This window comes from Gopherus flavomarginatus, chromosome 10 (assembly GCF_025201925.1).
Source record: "Gopherus flavomarginatus isolate rGopFla2 chromosome 10, rGopFla2.mat.asm, whole genome shotgun sequence".
Taxonomy (NCBI): domain Eukaryota; kingdom Metazoa; phylum Chordata; order Testudines; family Testudinidae; genus Gopherus; species Gopherus flavomarginatus.
Window position 1 is genome coordinate 71,016,930 of NC_066626.1, and position 19,899 is coordinate 71,036,828.

The 19,899-nt window shown below is 39.4% G+C and overlaps 1 protein-coding gene across 2 annotated transcripts in view; it reads left to right on the plus strand.

The window, feature by feature from the left end:
- LOC127030522 (ropporin-1) overlaps nucleotides 1–18,319 on the plus strand; it is a 63,426-nt gene extending 45,107 nt beyond the window's left edge. Inside the window, exons 1-5 of one of the 2 annotated variants that reach the window (XM_050917191.1) lie at nucleotides 1,835–1,950; nucleotides 4,861–4,978; nucleotides 6,136–6,297; nucleotides 16,979–17,154; nucleotides 18,197–18,319. In XM_050917191.1, the coding sequence (XP_050773148.1) occupies nucleotides 1,835–1,950; nucleotides 4,861–4,978; nucleotides 6,136–6,297; nucleotides 16,979–17,154; nucleotides 18,197–18,263 (639 nt within the window). In that variant the 3' untranslated portion in view covers nucleotides 18,264–18,319. Of the gene's footprint in view, nucleotides 1–1,834; nucleotides 1,951–4,860; nucleotides 4,979–6,135; nucleotides 6,298–16,978; nucleotides 17,155–18,196 lie in introns of those variants that run through there. The other variant, XM_050917192.1, reaches the window with a different exon arrangement.
- The last annotated feature ends 1,580 nt before the right edge of the window (nucleotides 18,320–19,899 follow it).

Sequence of the window (19,899 nt, forward strand, 5' to 3'; positions counted from 1 at the left end):
GCAGCAAAGAATCCTGTGGCACCTTATAGACTAACATACGTTTTGGAGCATGAGCTTTCGTGGGTGAATACCCACTTCTTCAGATGCATGTGGTGGAAATTTCCAGGGGCAGGTATATATATGCTAGCAAGCAAGCTAGAGATAACGAGGTCAGTTCAATCAGGGAGGATGAGGCCCTGTTCTAGCAGTTGAGGTGTGAAAACCAAGAGAGGAGAAACGGGTTCTGTAGTTGGCAAACCATTCACAGTCTTTGTTCAGTCCTGAGCTGATGGTGTCTAGACTGTGAATGGCTTGCCAACTACAGAACCAGTTTCTCCTCTCTTGGTTTTCACACCTCAACTGCTAGAACAGGGCCTCATCCTCCCTGATTGAACTGACCTCGTTATCTCTAGCTTGCTTGCTAGCATATATATACCTGCCCCTGGAAATTTCCACCACATGCATCTGAAGAAGTGGGTATTCACCCACGAAAGCTCATGCTCCAAAACGTCTGTTAGTCTATAAGGTGCCACAGGATTCTTTGCTGCTTTTACAGATCCAGACTAACACGGCTACCCCTCTGATAAGTTACTCATGCTGACTATTCCCTTCTGGTCACCTGGTCCTTGATCTGCTCCAATTCTTCTGAGCGCCTTTTCTGATATTATATTCTAAGTTTCTAGGCTGGGATTGTCAAAAGAACCTAATGGAGTGAGGTCCCCAAATCCCACAAATATTCAATGGGGGTTGAGCACCTAACGTCCTCTGGTTCTTTTGAAAATCCTACCTCTAATTTCCAATTGTTCATACCATTCTGAGAGTTTTGATTCTTCTGTTGTTTAGTGGTTACCATTAGAAAGTCACCACCACATCAAGGTATCTAGCTAGCTTGCTAAATTCTTATATGACACACATGACTACAAAATCTGACCCTCTCCCAGATATGGACTACTGGAAGACAGCAGTCCTCAAGTGGAACTAGATTTCTCTCTTTTCTTTGCAAGGTTCGGGGCAGGGGGTGTTTCTCCTCTTCCCCTTTCTATCGTCTCTTTCATTGTGGGAGCTGTGATTGTGGGAAGCTTAGGTTAAAGAATTTCATCTTGCATTTAATTCTGAAGGCAGCGGAGTCCTGTTCATTCTCACCTGAAGCAGGGAGTTTCAGAGTTCGAGCCAGTTGTCAAGAAAACTGTTCCCTGACTTCATGAGTTCGGCCTTTGAGATTGACACTTCCATTTTTTCTGTTAAATGTAACACAGCTGGAGCTTGATCCAACACCCACTGATGAGATGGGGAGTCTTTCCATGGACTTCATTGGGTTTTAGATTAGGCCTTTATTTCCTATTTTTAGTCTAGGAGAATACTGACGTTTATCAGATGCCATGAAGCAGTAAATGTTAGCTTTTTAATGGTAACCCTTGTAGTTCAAGCCTCAGTCTGATCCAAATCTACAAACTCCTGTCATACTTAGTCTGTAGTACCTAGAATATTTACTGTACGTAACACAGTACAGTACATTAGATATGACTATAAATCATAATTAGCAAGATATTGTAAAATGGACAGAAATTGTCAGAAAAGAAAAGTTAATAGTGATCTTTTCACCTATAGAAATGTGTCTTTTTTATTTGGTTTTATAACATGTGTAGTATAGTGCCTTATTTGTTCTGAAACTGTTTACAGAGTAAGACGTACAGCCAGCATACTGAGCCGCTAAAGTAGTTCACAAATTAAAACAGATCTTTCCACAAGTATTGATTGTTTTCTAAAAAGATTTTATTACTTATTTTTAAACACATTTTCAGCATAGACAGAGTATGTTACAAAACTGTTGTTTTTCCCCATAGGTGCAGTAATTATGCCATATACAGATAAGCAAATATGCATCCCTCCAGAACTGCCAGAACTGCTGAAACAGTTTACGAAAGCTGCTATTCGAACCCAGCCTCCAGATCTGCTCCAATGGGCGTCTGAGTATGTTCATTTTTTCCTAACACTTAAAAAATCAAACCCCAGTTTTAAAAGATTTATGCCTGCCACCATGGAAAAGTTAATCACTTCACTGGATCTACCCACTGAAGTCAACTTCAATGGAAGTATTCACTGGAGCTACATTGATTTACACTAGTTGAAGATCTGATTGCTGGTGCACAATAGCTTTTGAGATCTACTGAGCATCTGGCAACACTGTGAAGTCAATGTGATTTGCAGAGAGCGGCGGCTCCAAGCACCAGCGCTCCAAGCGTGTGCCTGTGGCGGCAAGCTGCAGGGGGTGCCCTGCGGTCCCTGTGAGGGCGAGAGTCAGGCATCCTTCGGCAGCTTGCCTGCAGGAGGTCCGCTGGTCCCACAGATTCATCAGCAATTTGTCGGCTGGTATGCCAAAGCCGTGGGACCGGCGGACCTCCCACAGGCATACCACCAAATCCACGGGACTGGGGACCTCCTGCAGGCAAGCCGCCGAAGGCTGCCTGCCTACCGTGCTTGAGGCAGCAAAAAAGCTAGAGTCGCCTCTGTTTGCAGGTGTTCGTTTCCTCTCTAGATTTGGCTTGTATTGTGCTCCAAAGTTAATATTTGTGAGACACCCACACTTACCTTCTCTTTGTCCCCACTACGCCTGGAGATCTGGTATTTTAAATGTCTCTACAGCTGGCACATTATTAATTTAATCTAGTCAAAGGTTGAGATGCTGGTGATCATTGCATGTTCCCAGATGTACAGTTGCCACTTTGAATTGAGACTGTTTAAAATGAAATTCCTCTGAACAGTGAGCTCCCAGCTAAATTCAGCGCTTTAATAACTTATGGACATTTTAAGAAACACTGGTCTATAACACTCAAAACTCTTCACCATCCAGGGGCAATGAGAGTAAGGTGTATATCACAAGTGCATACATCTATGGTGCTAGTTCATTTTTTAAAAATGGGTTCTATGCTAGTCTGGTATAAATCAGTATAATTCCATTTAAATCAATGTATCTATACTGATTTACACCATGTCAGGATATGGCCTCATATCTTTGCAATCCTTCCTCCCTTTTCTTTAGCATGGAACAACTCTCCAGTGACCACTAAATTGGTGGGTGGCCTGATTTGACATGCCCCCAGAACAACAGAAAGGATAAATTGTTAGTAAATCCAATAGATTATAGATTACAAGGTGGGGGAGGGTTCATTGTTTTGTTTTTAAACAGGAGCGTTCAGCACTGCAGCAATCCCAAACTGTGTGTTAAATTTTATTTTCCTTTTTGCAGGGTTAAATGCTGTGGGGACTGAAATACTCCACAAGGAGTTTTTCCCAGGGTAATTCAGTGCATGGAGTGGCACAAGTGTTTAAATTAATTTGACGTGTAATTTGTCTAATGAACATGCCTATCCTGAAATGTCAACTCCATCAGCTGATATTGACATATGTGGATGAGAGATTAAAGCAGGGGTAGGCAACCTATGGCACACATGCCAGAGGTGGCACGCGAGCTGATTTTCAGTGGCACTCACAATGCCCAGGTCCTCGCCACCAATACTGGAGGCTCTGCATTTTAATTTAATTTTAAATGAAGCTTCTTAAACATTTAAAAAACCTTATTTACTTTACATATAACTAAACTATTGTTGTATATTATAGATTTATAGAAAGAGACCTTCTAAAAACTTTAAAATGTTTTACTGGCACGCGAAACCTTAAATTAGAGTAAATAACTGAAGACTCGGCACACCATTTCTGAAAGGTTGCCGACCCCTGTGTTAAAGAGTTAACTTTATCTAAGTAAAAAAAGAAGCTAATTGTGCTTGATAGATAGACTGAACCATAAAATGTTATTTATTTATTTTTTAAATAATATTCCTGTTGTCTTCCACCTCGCTCAGTATAAGTTTAATCTATTATAGCAGGGGTGCCTAGGCTACCGCTCACAGGCCATACATAGTCCAGCAGAGCACTCAGAAGGCCCACGGCCTACTTCAACACAATATACTAGTGGCCAATTCATGTACATTTTGTCGTTATGCTTGCGTTATTTTAGTTTACACAAGTGTGTAAATAGGTTGTTTCTATGAACAGTATTGTCTATCTAAATACATAGATAACAAGCTGAACTTAAAATATAAATCAATACTGGTGACTTTAAATCTTATTAATATACGTAGGTTGTGCTTATGTGGCCCACCTGTGTAATAGGGTTGGGCACCATTGTATTATAGCTAAAGCTGGCCTGTATTGTTTCCAGAATACTAGTTTCCTTTGGCGCAACAATAAAGCATTTTGAATGTAGTGCTGTTCATTATTAAAGAGAAAAAGATTTATACTGGATGACCATTAATATTTTATTAGGAGGAAAGTTCTCTTTTATTGTAATATATTTGCTTCTATTTGATAATATCACAAACTTGTCCTAAACTTTGTGAGAAAATGTATGGTTTCTTTAAAAGATTATTTTCATTTAACAACCCTAATTCAGGAAAGCACTCTTATTCATGAAGTGCTCTTAAGTATATGCTAACATACTTTCCTGAATAGGGATGGAATTACAATTGTGCTTTAATGCTTTCCTGAATCAGGGTCAAAAATTTGATGTCCAAAGAAAAGAGCACTATGGGCTGAATATAAAGACCATTGAAGTCAATGGAAAAACTCCCACTGACTACAACGGGAGATGATTCAGGCCCTAAAAATACCACTTATGTGCAGGAATGAAAGGAAAGTTGTTTGATAGCACAGTACTTTCCTGATTAAAAGCAGTGCTACTTAAACAGAAGCTGCTGCATCAGATAGTTGAAATGCAATTGTCTTCTATTTAGTAAGCATAAATCATATGAACCATTATGTTTAATATCTGCTTCTGTTAAAAGCATTTAGAAAGCAAGCATCTATCCATCTTTCTCTGTCTAGTTACTTTAGTGCCGTGGCCCGTGGTGATATACCTCCAGTAAGAGAGCGATCGGAAAGGGTACCTTTGTCAAACTGGGCAGAACTCACTCCAGAGCTCTTAAAGGTCTTACACCAAAGAGTAAGAAACATCTCATTTACTTTCTAGGGCAAATATATAGAGACAGAACATTTACATCCATATGCTATTTTGCTTCCTTAACAATGTTACAGATACTACATTTTCAGTCTGAGAAAATGTATTTGCTTTCAATGTTATGTCTGCAAATACTCTAGTCAATGAATGCAAGTAAAATGAGTACAGAGAATACTAATATATTAGCTGGTATCTTTGAAAAAAATCACAGGTTTCTACCAATGAGGAACTGAGAAATAAGATCTTTAAAAATGTGACTCTTTGGCTAGATGTAACAGTATAAAACAGAATTTTCCTTGAATTGTACTCCTTTTGGTCTTGATTGGGCAACCTTTTTCAATTTGGTGAACACTTACTTACACAAGTAATGCCACTGTACTCAATGGGATTATTTGCATAAGTATTCATCAACAGTAAAGGTTGCGCACTCAGGCTATATGTTCGTACAATTGAAGTCCTCCAAGATGTAGCAGATATAATTTATTTCCTTAATTCACGCTGTTAATTATATCGAAATTTGCAGCCTGGAATCATAACTATCCTCAGTCTTCATTTCTATTTTCTATATGGATCAAATCTACAATGAGCTTTCTTAACCCTGCCTGCAAAATGTGTGTGTCAGACATCCAGTTGCTCCTGAAGGCTCTCTGGCATCATCAGCTCTTCCAATAAATCCAATTCAAAGTCAGCCCAGACCATTTCAAAAGCAAAAGTCTAGAACAAATCTAAGTAAAGTGTCCCAGCTGGGCATCCTGCTCTGTTAGTGTAGATTCAGTATGGCAAGGCCTGAAGCTGAACTTCAGCACCCTCAGAGTGCCCATTGTGTCTAATACTCTGACATCAACACAGTCATTATTTTGACATAGCACCTGGTGGTAATTACCACTGACCCAAAAGACTACTTCATGCCACGCATAGTGCAAGGACTTTGTTAGGAACCCATTCTGTTCTTTACAACAATTCTGCTCTGTACTTCTTGGAGAAAATGTTCAAGCCCCTCAATGACTCTGCAGATTTCATAGTTAAAAAGTGTGGGGATCTTTGGGCTAATGAGATTTCAGTTTAAAGAATAGCAAAAATGGGAATGAAAGGACAATATATTTCTTTACCCGTGATGCATATTATTATATATTTCTTTCCAGGTGAGTGGCAGACTGATAATCCATGTAGATGAACTGGCCCACATGTGGAAGGTGCTGAATCTCCCAACAGACTTATTTGAGAGTGTTATGAATGTTGGTCGTTTTACTGAAGAAATTGAATGGCTTAAGTTTTTAGCCCTGGCATGTAGCTCTCTTGGAGTTGTAAGTTTATCTACACTTTTTCATTCACGTTTTTATATTCTTTACATAGCTGATCTTGATTTAGTGTTTTGGGTTGAGATTGGAGGTTGAGCAATTGGATATTTTACCTATGTCATGGACCAAACTCACCTCCTGGCTTTGAGTTCAGCACCTTTCCTTTTGGGATGAGAGAGTTATTTTGACAATCTGCCCTCAGAGGTCAAGGAACCAGAGCATTTATAGAAGGCTCCGCAAGAAAGTATTGCTCCTGCAACTGATCAATGTCATATTGGGCTTTTATAACAGGATTTATTTTGTCTTCCACTGATATAGTGGTACCTGGACGGTCTTTCCCAACTTCATTATAACAGTTCACATTGTTTTACAGATGATTTGCAACAATAGGGGAAGACAGCTAGAGTGACAGCAGCAGAGTTATAGACTTTATCTGATTGTATCATAAAAATTTTTCTAGACATGTATGCCATAACTATGAGAGAGGCAAAAAAAGGTTGTCTCCACCATAGCATCCACAATATTTCAGTCAATAGATTTGCTTTGGTTTATTCTGGCTCTCTGCACTGTGATCTAAATCCCTCCCGTATTAGGAAATGTATAGTTCTTTTAAGAGAAAAATTATGCACTTTTGGAGCAAATTCTCTCTTTCCATGGAGGAAGAAGAACATCTTGTCACTTCACATAAATTTCACCTGTTGGTGCTGACTGAGATTCTAGAAGTGTTGGAGCAAACTTGGTACCGCATCATATATTCTAGATTCACATCTTTCCTATCTGGTGAAGACCAGAGGGGAGATATTAGGTCAAATGCTGATGGAGATTAGCAATCCCTGCCTTAAGGAGGTTAAGCTGCCACCTTCTCTAATTGCCTCAGGAAGCCATCATTTAATTTTGACAATCTAGCTGACTGCCATCTTGTATCTAGTCTTCCTTTTGTGGTTAATACTATTCAAAATGTTGAGGGAACTATCACAGTATCTAGATACTTCAGATTTCTATGATTCTTGTTAGCTTACATACTGTCGCTTTCTTCAGCAAGGAAACTACATTGATTGATTTTTTTCTCCAGTGATGGATGAAAATCAAGTAACTATGCTGATATCATTAGATCTATCAGCTGTCTTCTATACTGTGGATCACAAGGTGTTATTGACTCACCTGTAGGTCCCAGGGAGAGTAGACAGAGTTTTTCTTTTTTCTCAGTGAGATTCCCATGGTGTGGAGTCAGGCAATCACTCATCTTCTCTGAGGATGCTTTCATGTGAGGTACTGCAAGGCTCCACTTTGTTCCTACACCTATTAAAGTTTTATGAGGCCATTAGGAAGGTTAGCAGGAAGCCATTGGTTATGGGGTCTTCAGTATGCTGATTTCCCCAGCTTTATGGTGCAGTTGAAAGCCTTAACTTGGCTGAGATTGGAGCATGGATGTGAGCAAGTTGGCTGCATCTCAATCCAAAGAAAATAGATGTGATGTTGGTGAGTTTGGCATGAAACTGGGAGATATGGTGATATATCTTCCCCTGTGACTGAGTGTTTGTCCACCATTTTTCACCCAAGTTCAAAATTTGGAAGTTTAGCTAGATTCCCAGCTATAGCTGGATAATTAGGTATCAACAGCAGCCAGGGTAGTTGTCTTTCATTTGTGACTGGCCAGAAAATTGTAACCCTTTCTCTCTAATTCAGAACTCACTTCCATGACTAATGATTTTGCCACCCCAAGGTTAGATTTGATTACTGTAACATGCTCTACATGGGACTGTATTTTCAATGCATTTTAATTAAGCTGGTGCTGAATGAGGCAGGCTGCTTGTTAAGGTATTTCACTGCAAGCACATTGCAGTAGTACTTTGTCATCTGCACTGGTTGCATGTGGATTTCAGAGTGGCATTTAAGGTGATAGTTTTGATCTATAAAACCCTGCATGTCCTTGGACCTGCCTATTTGAGAGACCATCTGTCTCTCCCTACAATACTGCCACAGTTGACCTTAACGGAGGTTATCTGTAACCCTCTTGGTTTACAAGTGTTCCCCATGAGGGCCCCTTGACTTTGGAATTCATTTTCCTGCTATGTCTGAAATAGCCAGAGTCTGTTGGCCTTCGGTGTATGCTGCAAAACTCATCATTTTAATGAGGCTTTGGGGTAAGGGTTGATTCATGCAGGTTGATATCATGGTGTGGTAGGGGTTTCTTTATTGTCTTTGCTGTAAGAGTTTAGATACTTGTGTTTGTTATATGGTGGGGTTTCCTGCTGGATTTGTTATGATGTGCATTTTAGGAAAATGTCAGAGGCTCTTAGGACCTAGGATAGGTGCCCTTTTAGATTCTTATAATTTGAAAGAGGCATTAACAACTGTACATTTTTATTAACATTTATATTCTCAACATAGCTGCAATGGCTTAATGGGGCACCAGAACATGTTGTGCTCTGTAAGCAAGTGGTTGCATGTTCAAATCCTCTCTGACCTATTGCAGAGGAGGTGAATGGCAAGCTTTTTTAAAAAAAACAGGGAGGTTGCTTAGCCATTGGAACAATATACCTAGGCATATGGTGGATTCTCCATCACTTGCAATCTTTAACTCAAGATTAGATACATTTTTAAAAGACCTGCTTGTGCCCACAAGGGGAGCCGAGATACCAGCAAAAGAATGACACTCAGACCAAGAATAATAAGCAAGGCTTTACTGAGAGAAGGACTTACACTCCAAGCTGTGCGGGGAGTCCCTGAGGTGCGCAGAGGGGCTGCAGGAGACTCTAGCCATCCGGGACAGCTGGCCGGGCAGGACTCCATCAAGGGGAGTGCTTTGCGATGTTATATCCCCCGTGCTTATCTCAGGGTTATATGGGCTCAACAGCTGGCTGCATTCATTACATTCATAAATTGTACATATTATCTAAACTAACTTATTTACAAACAAAAACATGCTGAACTGTACTAAATCATATCTTAGCAAGGTCTATCAGGCAAAGTTCACTGAACAGCCTGCATCTTCCGCCTGCATTCAATCACATACTTGGTCCTCCACATAGCTCCTCGCCAATCTTCCGCAACCTTGCCCCTACAGTGCTATAGCTCAAACAGAAATTATGGACTTGAAACAGAAGTTCTAGGATGATCTTCTATGGCATATAGTTAGCAGGTCAGACTAGATGATCATAATGGTCCCTCGTGGCTTTAAAATGTATTAATCTGCTCCTGAAACAATAAATATAACTCATTTTAAGCACTGTTTTAACTAAAACATTTACAAGTTTTACATCAGTGGTGCTATGATCAGTCAGTATCACTAGCAACATTTGCCTCATAGCAAATCTTGAAAATCATTCCATTTAGAGATAATTGTATTTAGAAATCCTATTTTCTGTATTTCACTTCTCTTTTGCTTCATTAGGGACATTTGTATGAAAATGGGATATTTGTGCTTAAACATTCAACTCTTTCTTCAGTTTATTCCTCAGTTAAAGTCATAATATTCTAATTTTGACATTAGACTTAGGTTTTGTGCAGATAATTTTGATATCACAGAAAATTTTGACTTCAGGTGAGCAACAAACAGTTGGAGTCAATGAAGTCCTAGACAATAAAGCTCCTGTTTTCATGAGAATGCCCCTACCAGTGAAAAACATTCACATCAGCAGAATTGTCTCTAAGTAAAAAGTTTTCCATGAGGTGCCAGTGATGCTTCCATGAATTCTGCAAACAAAATACATGTGCATTAGTTTATTTCAAAAAAAATAATGAGGGACCCTTTGTCAGTCTTAGAATAAGCAGAGGTCTGGTCATTATACAATCAGTTGGCTCCATCTTGTGGGATTCAAGAGTCTTGCGACCTTCTGTGCAATGTATAATATGTATCCACTAACTGGAAAAAAAACTATATTAAAACTGTCAGCAGTGCATAAAGTTCAAAACATTGTGTCCCTTAATGATGCAGTCCTACAAATTAGATAATTCTATAAGATTAATGATCCCTAAACTGCTCACATAGTCCTAGTGAACACTCCTGTTAGCATCAGTGGGAACTAAAGGAGGGATTTTATTGACTTTAATGAGAACAGAATTAGGCCACACTTTCGGGAAAAACCTCTAGTTGCACATCAGAATATCAGGATCAACCATTTGTATGCTTCTGTATTCAACAAAAGGCTTTAACTGATAATCCTTTACAGGATAATGATTGTGACCATTTACTGCCTCCTGAGCACCTTTGTCAGGATTAGGGTTGCCTCTTTGGCCATTCCACCTCTATTTTCTCTTCATCTGGATCCTGTAAGAGCTCAGTCTCCAGTAACCGTGTAAGATCAAACTCTCTAATTCACTCTCCTGCAGTTCTCCTCAGGTTGGCACTAGAATTTGTCAAATACAGAACTCAAGAGTCCAAAACCAAACATGTGTCAGTTCAACTTCCCTTCTTAAACTCCCACTCACAGGCTTTATCTGGCTACTGCTCTACTGGAACTAAACTTGTTCTTCATAGCTGCTCTTTCCACCTTCTCCACATAAACTCCTCTTTTTCTAAATACTGCCAGACCTCCGGGCTCTAGCAATCTCAGCTACTCTCTCTTAGTCACACCCCTCCCTGCAGCTTCCTGTTGCCCTTTATATTTGAATCACCAGATTCCTCACAGGTGGGGCTCATCTTGTAATCAAGCTAGCTTAGCCTCAGGCACTCCAGAAGATGGGCAAGCCATCCTGTTACAATGATATATCAGGGCCCTAAACATTTAAGGTTCACAACCATCCCAGCATCACCAGAGCTCTTGTGATCTCAAAGATGTTTCACATCCCTTCATGATTACGGTTAATATTTTTACAGCATTCAAAAAGTGAGTTAGGTGCTTTTCAGAAATACTTATTCAAAGTCACGATTCCCAGCCAGGAGAGCTTGAAATATAGTTTTATATATCAGACCTTTACATTCAGGGTGAGTTTTTACAAATGATGAATTCTAGAAGGTTATGGTTAGTGTCTAGCACACAATGGAAAACACTGGTGCATCAAATTAAGTCCATCATCCATTATACAACTGAACCTCTCTTCATCAGACGTTTAGGTGCACACAGAATGCAGGGTGAGGCTCCCCAATGTGCAAGGCAGTCACTGTAAAACCAGTACCAACCAACCAGGCATGCTTTACACTATATGAATGGTGTGATCAAATATCTCTTGTGAGAGAGAATCCACTACAAACCTCAGTAAATTATTCTAATGGTTAGTTTCCATCACTGTTAAATTTTCACCTTATTTGTAGTCTGAATTTGTCTAGCTTCAACTTCAAGCCATTGGATCCTGATATACCTTTGTCTGCTAAATTGAAGAATCCTCTGTTATCGGATTTCTGTTCTTCATGTAGGTACTCATAGGCTGTGATCAAGTCAACCCTCAACCTTCTCTTTGTTAAGCTAAATAGATTGATCTCCTTCAATCTTTTTCCAAAGGACATGTTTACCAGTCCTTTAATCATTCTCATGGAACTTCTCTGAAACCTTTCCAAGTTTTCCATCATCCTTCCTGAAGTGTGGGCACCTGGGCCAAACACAGAAGTAAGGCAATCTCCTTATCCCTGTTTATACACCCAAGAATCATTTGATCTTTTAGACTCAATCTCACTCTTGGAACTCATATTCAGCTAGATGTCCACCCTGACCCCCAAATCTTTTTCAGAGTCACTGCTTCCCAGGATACAGTCCCTGCATCCTGTAAACATTTGGTCACATTGAAACACATTGTTTGCTGGCATCTAGCTTACCAAGTGATCCAGCTAACCCTATGTCAATGAACTGTCCTCTTCATTATTTACTACTCCCAAATCTTTGTCATCTGCAAACTTTATCAGTAATTATTTTGTTTTCTTCCAAGTTATTGATAAAACTGCTAAACAGCATAGTGTCAAGAACCAATCTTTGCAGGACTCCTGTAGAAACACCACCGACTTAATGATGATTCCCTATTTACAATTATATTTTGAAACCTATCGCTTAGCTAGTTTTTAATCCATTTAATGCGTACCATTGTTGATTTTGTATTCTTCTAGTTTCTTAATCAAAATGTCATGCAGTACCAAGTCAAGCACCTTACAGAAGTCTAAGTATATCACATCAATACTCTTACCTTTATCAACCAAACTTGTACTCTCAAAAAAAAATTAGTCTGATAGGTCTATTTTCCATAACACTATTGTATTTAACTCCTTGTAAACTGAATCCTACATCAGCCATTCCATTATTTTGCCAGAGATCAATATCAGGCTGACGGGCCTATAATTAACTGGATTATCCCATTTGCTTGTTTAAATATTGGCACAACATTAACTTTCTTCCAGTGCTCTGGAACTTTCCCACTGTTCCAAGACTTATTGAAAAACCAACCGTAATGGTCCAATGAGCTCATTGGACAACTTTTTAAATCAGCAGGTCCATCTAACTTGCATCCAGGAGTTTTAAAAAATATTTCACTTTAATAGTTGCTATTTAACATCCTCCTTAGTTACTGTTGGAATAGAAAGTATTTAATTGTCGTGTGATATGAATACATCATTTTTTTTCTCCCCAAACACAGAACAGAAATATTTATTAAACACCTCTGCCTTTTCTGCATTATTATTGACAATTCTACTATTCCCATATAATAATGGACCAGTATTGTTTTCACAGTTCCTTTTCTTCCTAATATACTTAAATTCCTTCTTGTCCATAACTTTGCTGGCCATAGATTTTGCCTTGTGTCCTTTTGCTTCCCTTATCAATTTATTTCAACTCCTAGCTTCCAATTTATATTCACTGCTATCCTCTTTGTTATATATTTTTATAGCTGCTGTCACTTCCTCTCTAAACCAGGCAGGTTTTTTAACCACCATAATCTTCCTCCTCCGTTGCGGCTTTTTGTACATCTAGTAAAATCTTCTTGAACAGTTTCAAGTTATCATTCACAATTTTAGTTTAAACTCTTTCTCCCAGCTGATTTGTCTCTAAATTGTTTTCAGTTTTGTGAAACTGGTCTTTGTAAAAACAATAAGTACATATATTACTGGTTTAAAATTTATTGTGCTTACACATAACAAATATAGCCAAGTCATGATTGCTGACACCTAAGCATCCTCTGATTTTTAGGTCTGTAATCAATTCCTCTTCATCTGTCAAGAGGTGGTCTAATATAAATTGCCACATGTTGGATGCAACAATTTTTGAGTTAGGAAATGGTCATCTATAATTTTAATAAATTCCAAGGATGTTTTAGTACTGGTGGCATGAGACCTCGAGCATGTGTCACTCAGATTGAAGTCCTTCATTATTATGCAGCTTTTTTCCTGTCTTATAGGTAATTGCCTAAAGAGTTGGTCATCCTGTTTTCTAGTGTGATTTGGTGGCTTGCAGCTCTGCTTCTATTGTTCCTAGTTCCTTCCTTTTGTTAGTTTGTTTCCTGTACTTTCCTCAGCAAAATAATTTTGTTTCACCTTAACTGATGACAGCACTCATAAAAAGGTGAAGCCCCAGCTCCCCAGAGTATACCATCCTAAGCAACTCTTAGTTCTTGTTGTTATTTACACATTTCAGATCCTGTAGACAGTTTTTATTTGTTGTACCAGTCTGCCATCCTATATTGTAAACTTTTTGCCATAGGAACCATCCTTTTGTTATATTTATATACTACCCACCTGTAATGGGGTCACACTCACCTCTCACAAGTGCCCTCCAGCCTAGTGCCTGTGCTTACATTCTCTCTCTCTTTGTGGTGGGTCTTCGGTGACTCAGCCCTCTGGCCAAGTTACACACAGTCCGTATGATAAAAAACAAGCAAAACCCCTTATGGGGTACAAGCCCAACAGGGGTCTCTCAGTAATGTCTCCCACCAGTTGTCCATGCTCCAGGATAAAGTAGTGCCCCAGGGCTCCCTCCCTGGTGACAGTCTTCACCCTCTTAGGGTCTTTCCATCCACAACTCTCCAGCTGGGCTGTTGTAGTTCATTTCCCCCCTCTGGGGTGCCTCAGTGTCTGGGCCGCTTTCCCTGGTGATTAATGGGGATGGGAGGGACCCAGGCCCATCCACTACTCCAGGTCTCAACCCAGGGACCCTATAGATAATAACTGTTTACTGTGTCCCTTTATCTTAAGTCCCACTGCTGTTCTAATTCCCTGGGCCACTTCCTCACAGCCCTGTGCTATCTTGACCCTTACCTCAAGCCTTTGTTCTGATGGAGTCCCCACAACCCACTCAGGGCTCCTTCTCACTCTCCCCAGCTTGGGGAGCACTACCTCATCCAAGGTACTGCAGATCCCTCACCCAGCCACACATCATCCACTTTCCTTCAGCTCTAGCAAAGTACTGCCCCTATTCTGGCTCTGCAGCGCTTTTTATACTAGTTTGCTGGGCCCTGATTGGCTGCTTCCCACACAGCCTCTCTAGGCAGCTTGGAGGACCGCTCTACTGCCCTTGTCTGGGGTGGATGTGGCAAGGTCAACAGGCCACCAGCAAGGGGCCTCAGGGCCTAGTCCACCCAATCACACCGCTCAGTGGGGTTGAGATCTCAAATGACACCACAACAAATAATTATAATATATTTCATTACTCATAACATACCCAGCTTTTACATAATTTCTTCTTTGAGTCTTTTCTTATAAATTAATTCCTCCAACACTTAAAAATAATTTTTGTTGCTATTCTCTGAATTCCCTCCAATTTGTCAACCTCTTTCTGGTATTGAGAAGTATACAGTGTTGCAGGCGCAATCCCACCTGAATCCTAAACTGCATGGTAGGATTGTTGTTCCTGTAGTCTGTGACATGATTTCTCTACATATGAAAACCACATTCATAGTGGAGTATTTTGTGACACCATAACCATTGCTGTTCACCATCACCACTTTGTCATTACTGTGCTCTAGATTTGTCCCTTCCATTGAATAGCTTGAGTTCCCACCTCACAAAATATATTAGTTTGCATTTTTCCAGGATGAATTTTATTTTAGTATTTCCCTCCCATACTGATAACTTTTCAGGTCTGTCAAGGTATTATTCCCACTTTGAACTTTAGCGTCCAGAAAGTGGGGACCTGCATGTACCCTTCTAAGCTTAATTCCTAGCTTAGATCTGATAGCGCTGCCACCAACCAAAAATATAGTGTTTTGGTACACTTCCTGTCCCCCAAAAACCTTCCCTGGGGAACCCAAGACCCAAATCCCTTGGGTCTTAAAACAGAGAGAAATGAACCATTCCCCCTCCTTTCCCCCTCCCAGACTTTCCCTGAGAGATACACTGATCCAACCTCCTTGGATCCTAAGACAGAGAGGAATTAACCTTTCCCCCTCCTTCTCTCTCCCCCACCACTCCCTGGTGAGTTCAGACCCAATCCCCTTGAGTTTTACACAAGGAAAAAATCAATTAGGTTCTGAAAAAAGAAAGCTTTTAATTAAGAAAGAAAAAATAAAAATTATCTCTGTAAAATCAAGATGGAAAATGTTTACAGGGTCTTCAGCTTATATAGACTAGAGGGACTCCATCCCCCCTAGCCTAAGTTACAAGTTACAGCAAACAGAGGTAAAATATCCTTCCAGCAAAATACACATTTGCAAATAAAGAAAACAAACATAAAACTAATCCGCCTTTTAACTAGTTAGTACTTACTATTATGAACATGAGAGACTGTGTTAGAAAGAATGGAGACCGATCTGGTTGCATGTCTGGCCCCTCTTAGCTCCAAGAGAGAACAAAGAACAAAACAAACAGCACAAACAAGGACTTCCCTCCACCAAGATTTGAAAGTATCTTGTCCCCCGATTGGTCCTTTGGTCAGGTGTCAGCCAGGTTCACTGAGCTTGTTAACCCTTTACAGGTAAAAGAGACATTAACCCTTAACTATCTGTTTATGACAAGGTCCCTTTATATTAGTTGACTTTAATGAGAATTTTGCTTGAGTCCGGATTATAGAATTAGATCTTGTTTGCAATACCTCCCACGTTCGCACTAGACTTTGACATGTATAATAAATGCTCACACGCAGGGGAGTAAGAGGATGTTTGAAAACTTCTTACACCCCCTTAACTGGTTAACCAGATCTTAAATTGAAGTGCACAGGTGCATAATCTATGCCAATTTACTCTTCCATGGGGCAGGTTTGGATGGAGGGGCTGGTAATTGGCAAAGCCTTAACACCATTGCCTAATGCACCAGTCAACACAGAGAGTGTCAAAATTTGCTGCTGGTATAGACCAAAAGAAAAGTGCAGCCCAGCGAGAGTAATGAGAAAAAAGAGACGGAAATGAACCTCAAAGATTCCTGAAATGCAACCGCTCAATGATCAGCCCTCACACAAGGCTGGGCCTAAAGACAGAATCTAGCCTTCAGTATCACTTGCAAAATAAATGTACTATTTATAATATGAATAATGTCACATTTATAATAGTACTATTCATCAAACAATCTCCAAGTACTTATTTCATCTTCCAGAACATGAATAAAGATGTTAAATAAAATAAAGCCTTAATCCAGCTTCTGGAGATCCCAGCAGACCTCTCCTTTTATTCATTACATTGTCATTTATCATTCAATCCTTTATTTATGGCTTTTCAGACATATTTTTTGTGTCTATATGACAGTGTTTCTTACCATACCAAGAAAAGTAGGCCTCTAGTCTCTTCATTGATAGTGCGAAAAGTAAGGCTCACTTATTTTATTCTCTTTTCCCAATAGACTATTGCAAAAACACTGAAGATTATATGTGAGGTTTTATCCAGCGATTATGACAGTGGACCCCCACGTATTCCTTTTAGCACTTTCCAGTTTCTCTACACATACATTGCTGAAATAGACGGGGAGATTTCAGCATCTCATGTCAGCCGAATGCTGAATTACATTGAACAGGAGGTGTAAGTACATCTTTGTCAATTGTCAACCATAGTTAAAGGTTCTTTCATCCAGAGGCATGTATTTATGCTGTAGCTGTTAAACTGCAGGAAGGATGGAAAAACAAACGAGGAAGGGAGTCAGTAGAAAAGAGAGGCAGAAGGTAGAGAGAGCGAAACAGACTAGGAAGAAGTAAAAATGGTAGCAGGCATAGGGAAAGAATTGTTAGAATGAGAGTGTGAAAGGTAATTATGAGCGAGCAATAAAGGCCAATAATAATGGGGGAGGAAGAGACAAGAAAAAGGAAGAATCATAATTATTTATTGTATAGCACCAAAAGATGTGCTAAATGCTTCAAAGGAGACAAAGAAAGATGTTGTCCTGGCACCAAATTCCTTCAGTCCAAAGAAAAGCACAGAGTTCACGTGGAAGAGTCTTAAGGATTATTACCATTTATTATTTATATAGCACTAAACAAGTAACAAGCCTCTGCCACAGATAGCTTACACCCTAAGGGGCAGATCCTCAGCTAGAAAAACTGGCATAGCTCTACTGATTTCAAAGAAGTTTTGACAATTTATACCAAGTGAGGCTCTGCCCATAAAGTTACAGCAGTGCAATATAGCTCAACAGAATAAAACAAATATGCCCAGAATGCTGAATGGTCATTATAGTAAATGGTAGAACAATATGACATTATAGTAAATGCTTCATGGATTGTTGTGTGTATTTTGAAAAAGGGAGGCATCTTGATGTAAATAAATGAAAAACTTGTTCCAAGTGTACAGGATGCCATGGGAAAAGTCATGATCTGGGATGGATGAAAGAGACAAAGGGTTCAATCCAACTCCCACTAAAGTCAATGCAAATGTTTCCATTGACTTCAACTGCAGTAGGAGGAGGGCCAAAGAGCATAGTTTGGAGAGAAGTGAAGTTTGACTACAGCACAGGGAGCAGAGATTGGGTGGAAGAGGGGAAGTTTATAATTAGTATTATGTTTTCTGTTACATCTATAATGAAAATATAGGTCTCGATGAATTTAATATATATTTCATCTTTATGCAGCATTGGACCTGATGGCCTAATCAAGGTGAATGATTTTACCCAGAATCCACGGGTCAGACTGGAATAGTGGCACAGCTTATCACTTTGATAGGAAGATGAAGAAACTTGCTTCAAAATAATGGTTACTATTAGGCCTTTCATTGTCTTTTTTCTTGTGTCTATCAATAAACAGTTTGGCCAAGAAGTCAATCAGAAATGTATGAGTGTGGATTAAGAGAATGTCAGTGAAATAGAACATCGTCACAGGTTAATTATTAGAGCTGGCCAATTTTGCATTTTATTTATTTATTGTGCTGAAAGTTTTCCCTTTGAAACATACAGTTTTGTTGAAACAAATTTTTCATTGGAATATGCCAATTACAACAAAAACATTTTGCAGAAAATTTCTGAACAAAAATTCTCATTTTGAATTGATGTTTTCATATGAAAAAATGTTCATTTTGTTTCCATTTAAAATGCCATTTGATTTCAGTTTTTGGTTGAAAAAAAACATACATTAGAGCTTAATCAAATTAATACAAAACTTCCCATGGGAAAACTCAAATGTTTTTGACCAAAAATTGAAAGATTTTCATTCAAAATTTCTTGCAGGAAAAAATTCCAATTTTCCAACCAATGATTGGAAACTAATGATTTTCTGCTGCCAAGAAAACCAGTAAGAACCTTATGGAAAATTATCTTGTATGGTGTTATACCATATTTTATCTAATACCAGTGCTCCTGACAGACAGCTAGATCACGCCTGAAAGAGGTGAAGCAGTACCACCACAGTGCAAGCACCGCTTTCCTGCACTCCCCAGAAACACACCCACTATTACACCCTTTGTGGATACAGCTTACTCCATCCAGTGAGATTGGCTCCGCTCCATGGAGTGGGGTCACAGTGGAGGACAGTGACAAGCTCTGCCTCTTCGCCATAACTACTCATCATCTTTAGGGTATTGTGTGCTCTCAACGGACTAAAGAGACCAATCCTTGAGCTCCCCATATAGGAGGGACAGTAATGTGTGAGGAAGGCTTCTGCTGTCCTAGCCCTTTTGTGCAAAATGACCACAGAATCTGTCTCTATGTATCTGATTCTGCTCCTCAAGTTAGTTGAAGTTTTGCCATTGGAGCAGGAGCGGGGCCTAAACTATTATTGACCTTCTGTATTCAAACTGACTTATAGAACAAAACTATTGTATATTCACAAAGCAGCTTAGATACTGAAGTGCAGCTTATTTAAAGGTCTTTTTAAAGTTGGCTTGACTGCTTGAGTGTTCTATTTCTGTTAATTTTATCACTAAAGAATGGTCAGCTACCCACATACTATCTTGGCTAAGATATTCAATATAAAGTATTCTAATTTAAACTGGAAATATACATATATTTTTATTTTAGTACCACCCATCTTTAAGGTTTCATGCTACAGCCTAAATCCTTCTGGCCAAAGAGGACTGGACTTGGCCTTCTTATAAATCTTTCAGTATTATCCCTTATTTAGTCATAGAGGACACTGTTGAGTAAGAGAAGGGCACTCGCCCTCCCCCAGGAGTGATTATACTGGCTTCATAGTACTCAGTTTCTGCCAACTTTGGGTAACAAGAAATCACAGTTGAGGCTCATCAAGGGCAAAGTTTGACTTGATCTTCTTTCTGGAGATGAGTTAGAACATCCAGAAAAGACTGAACCAAATCTAAGCAAACATTTGTTATCAGTTAAGA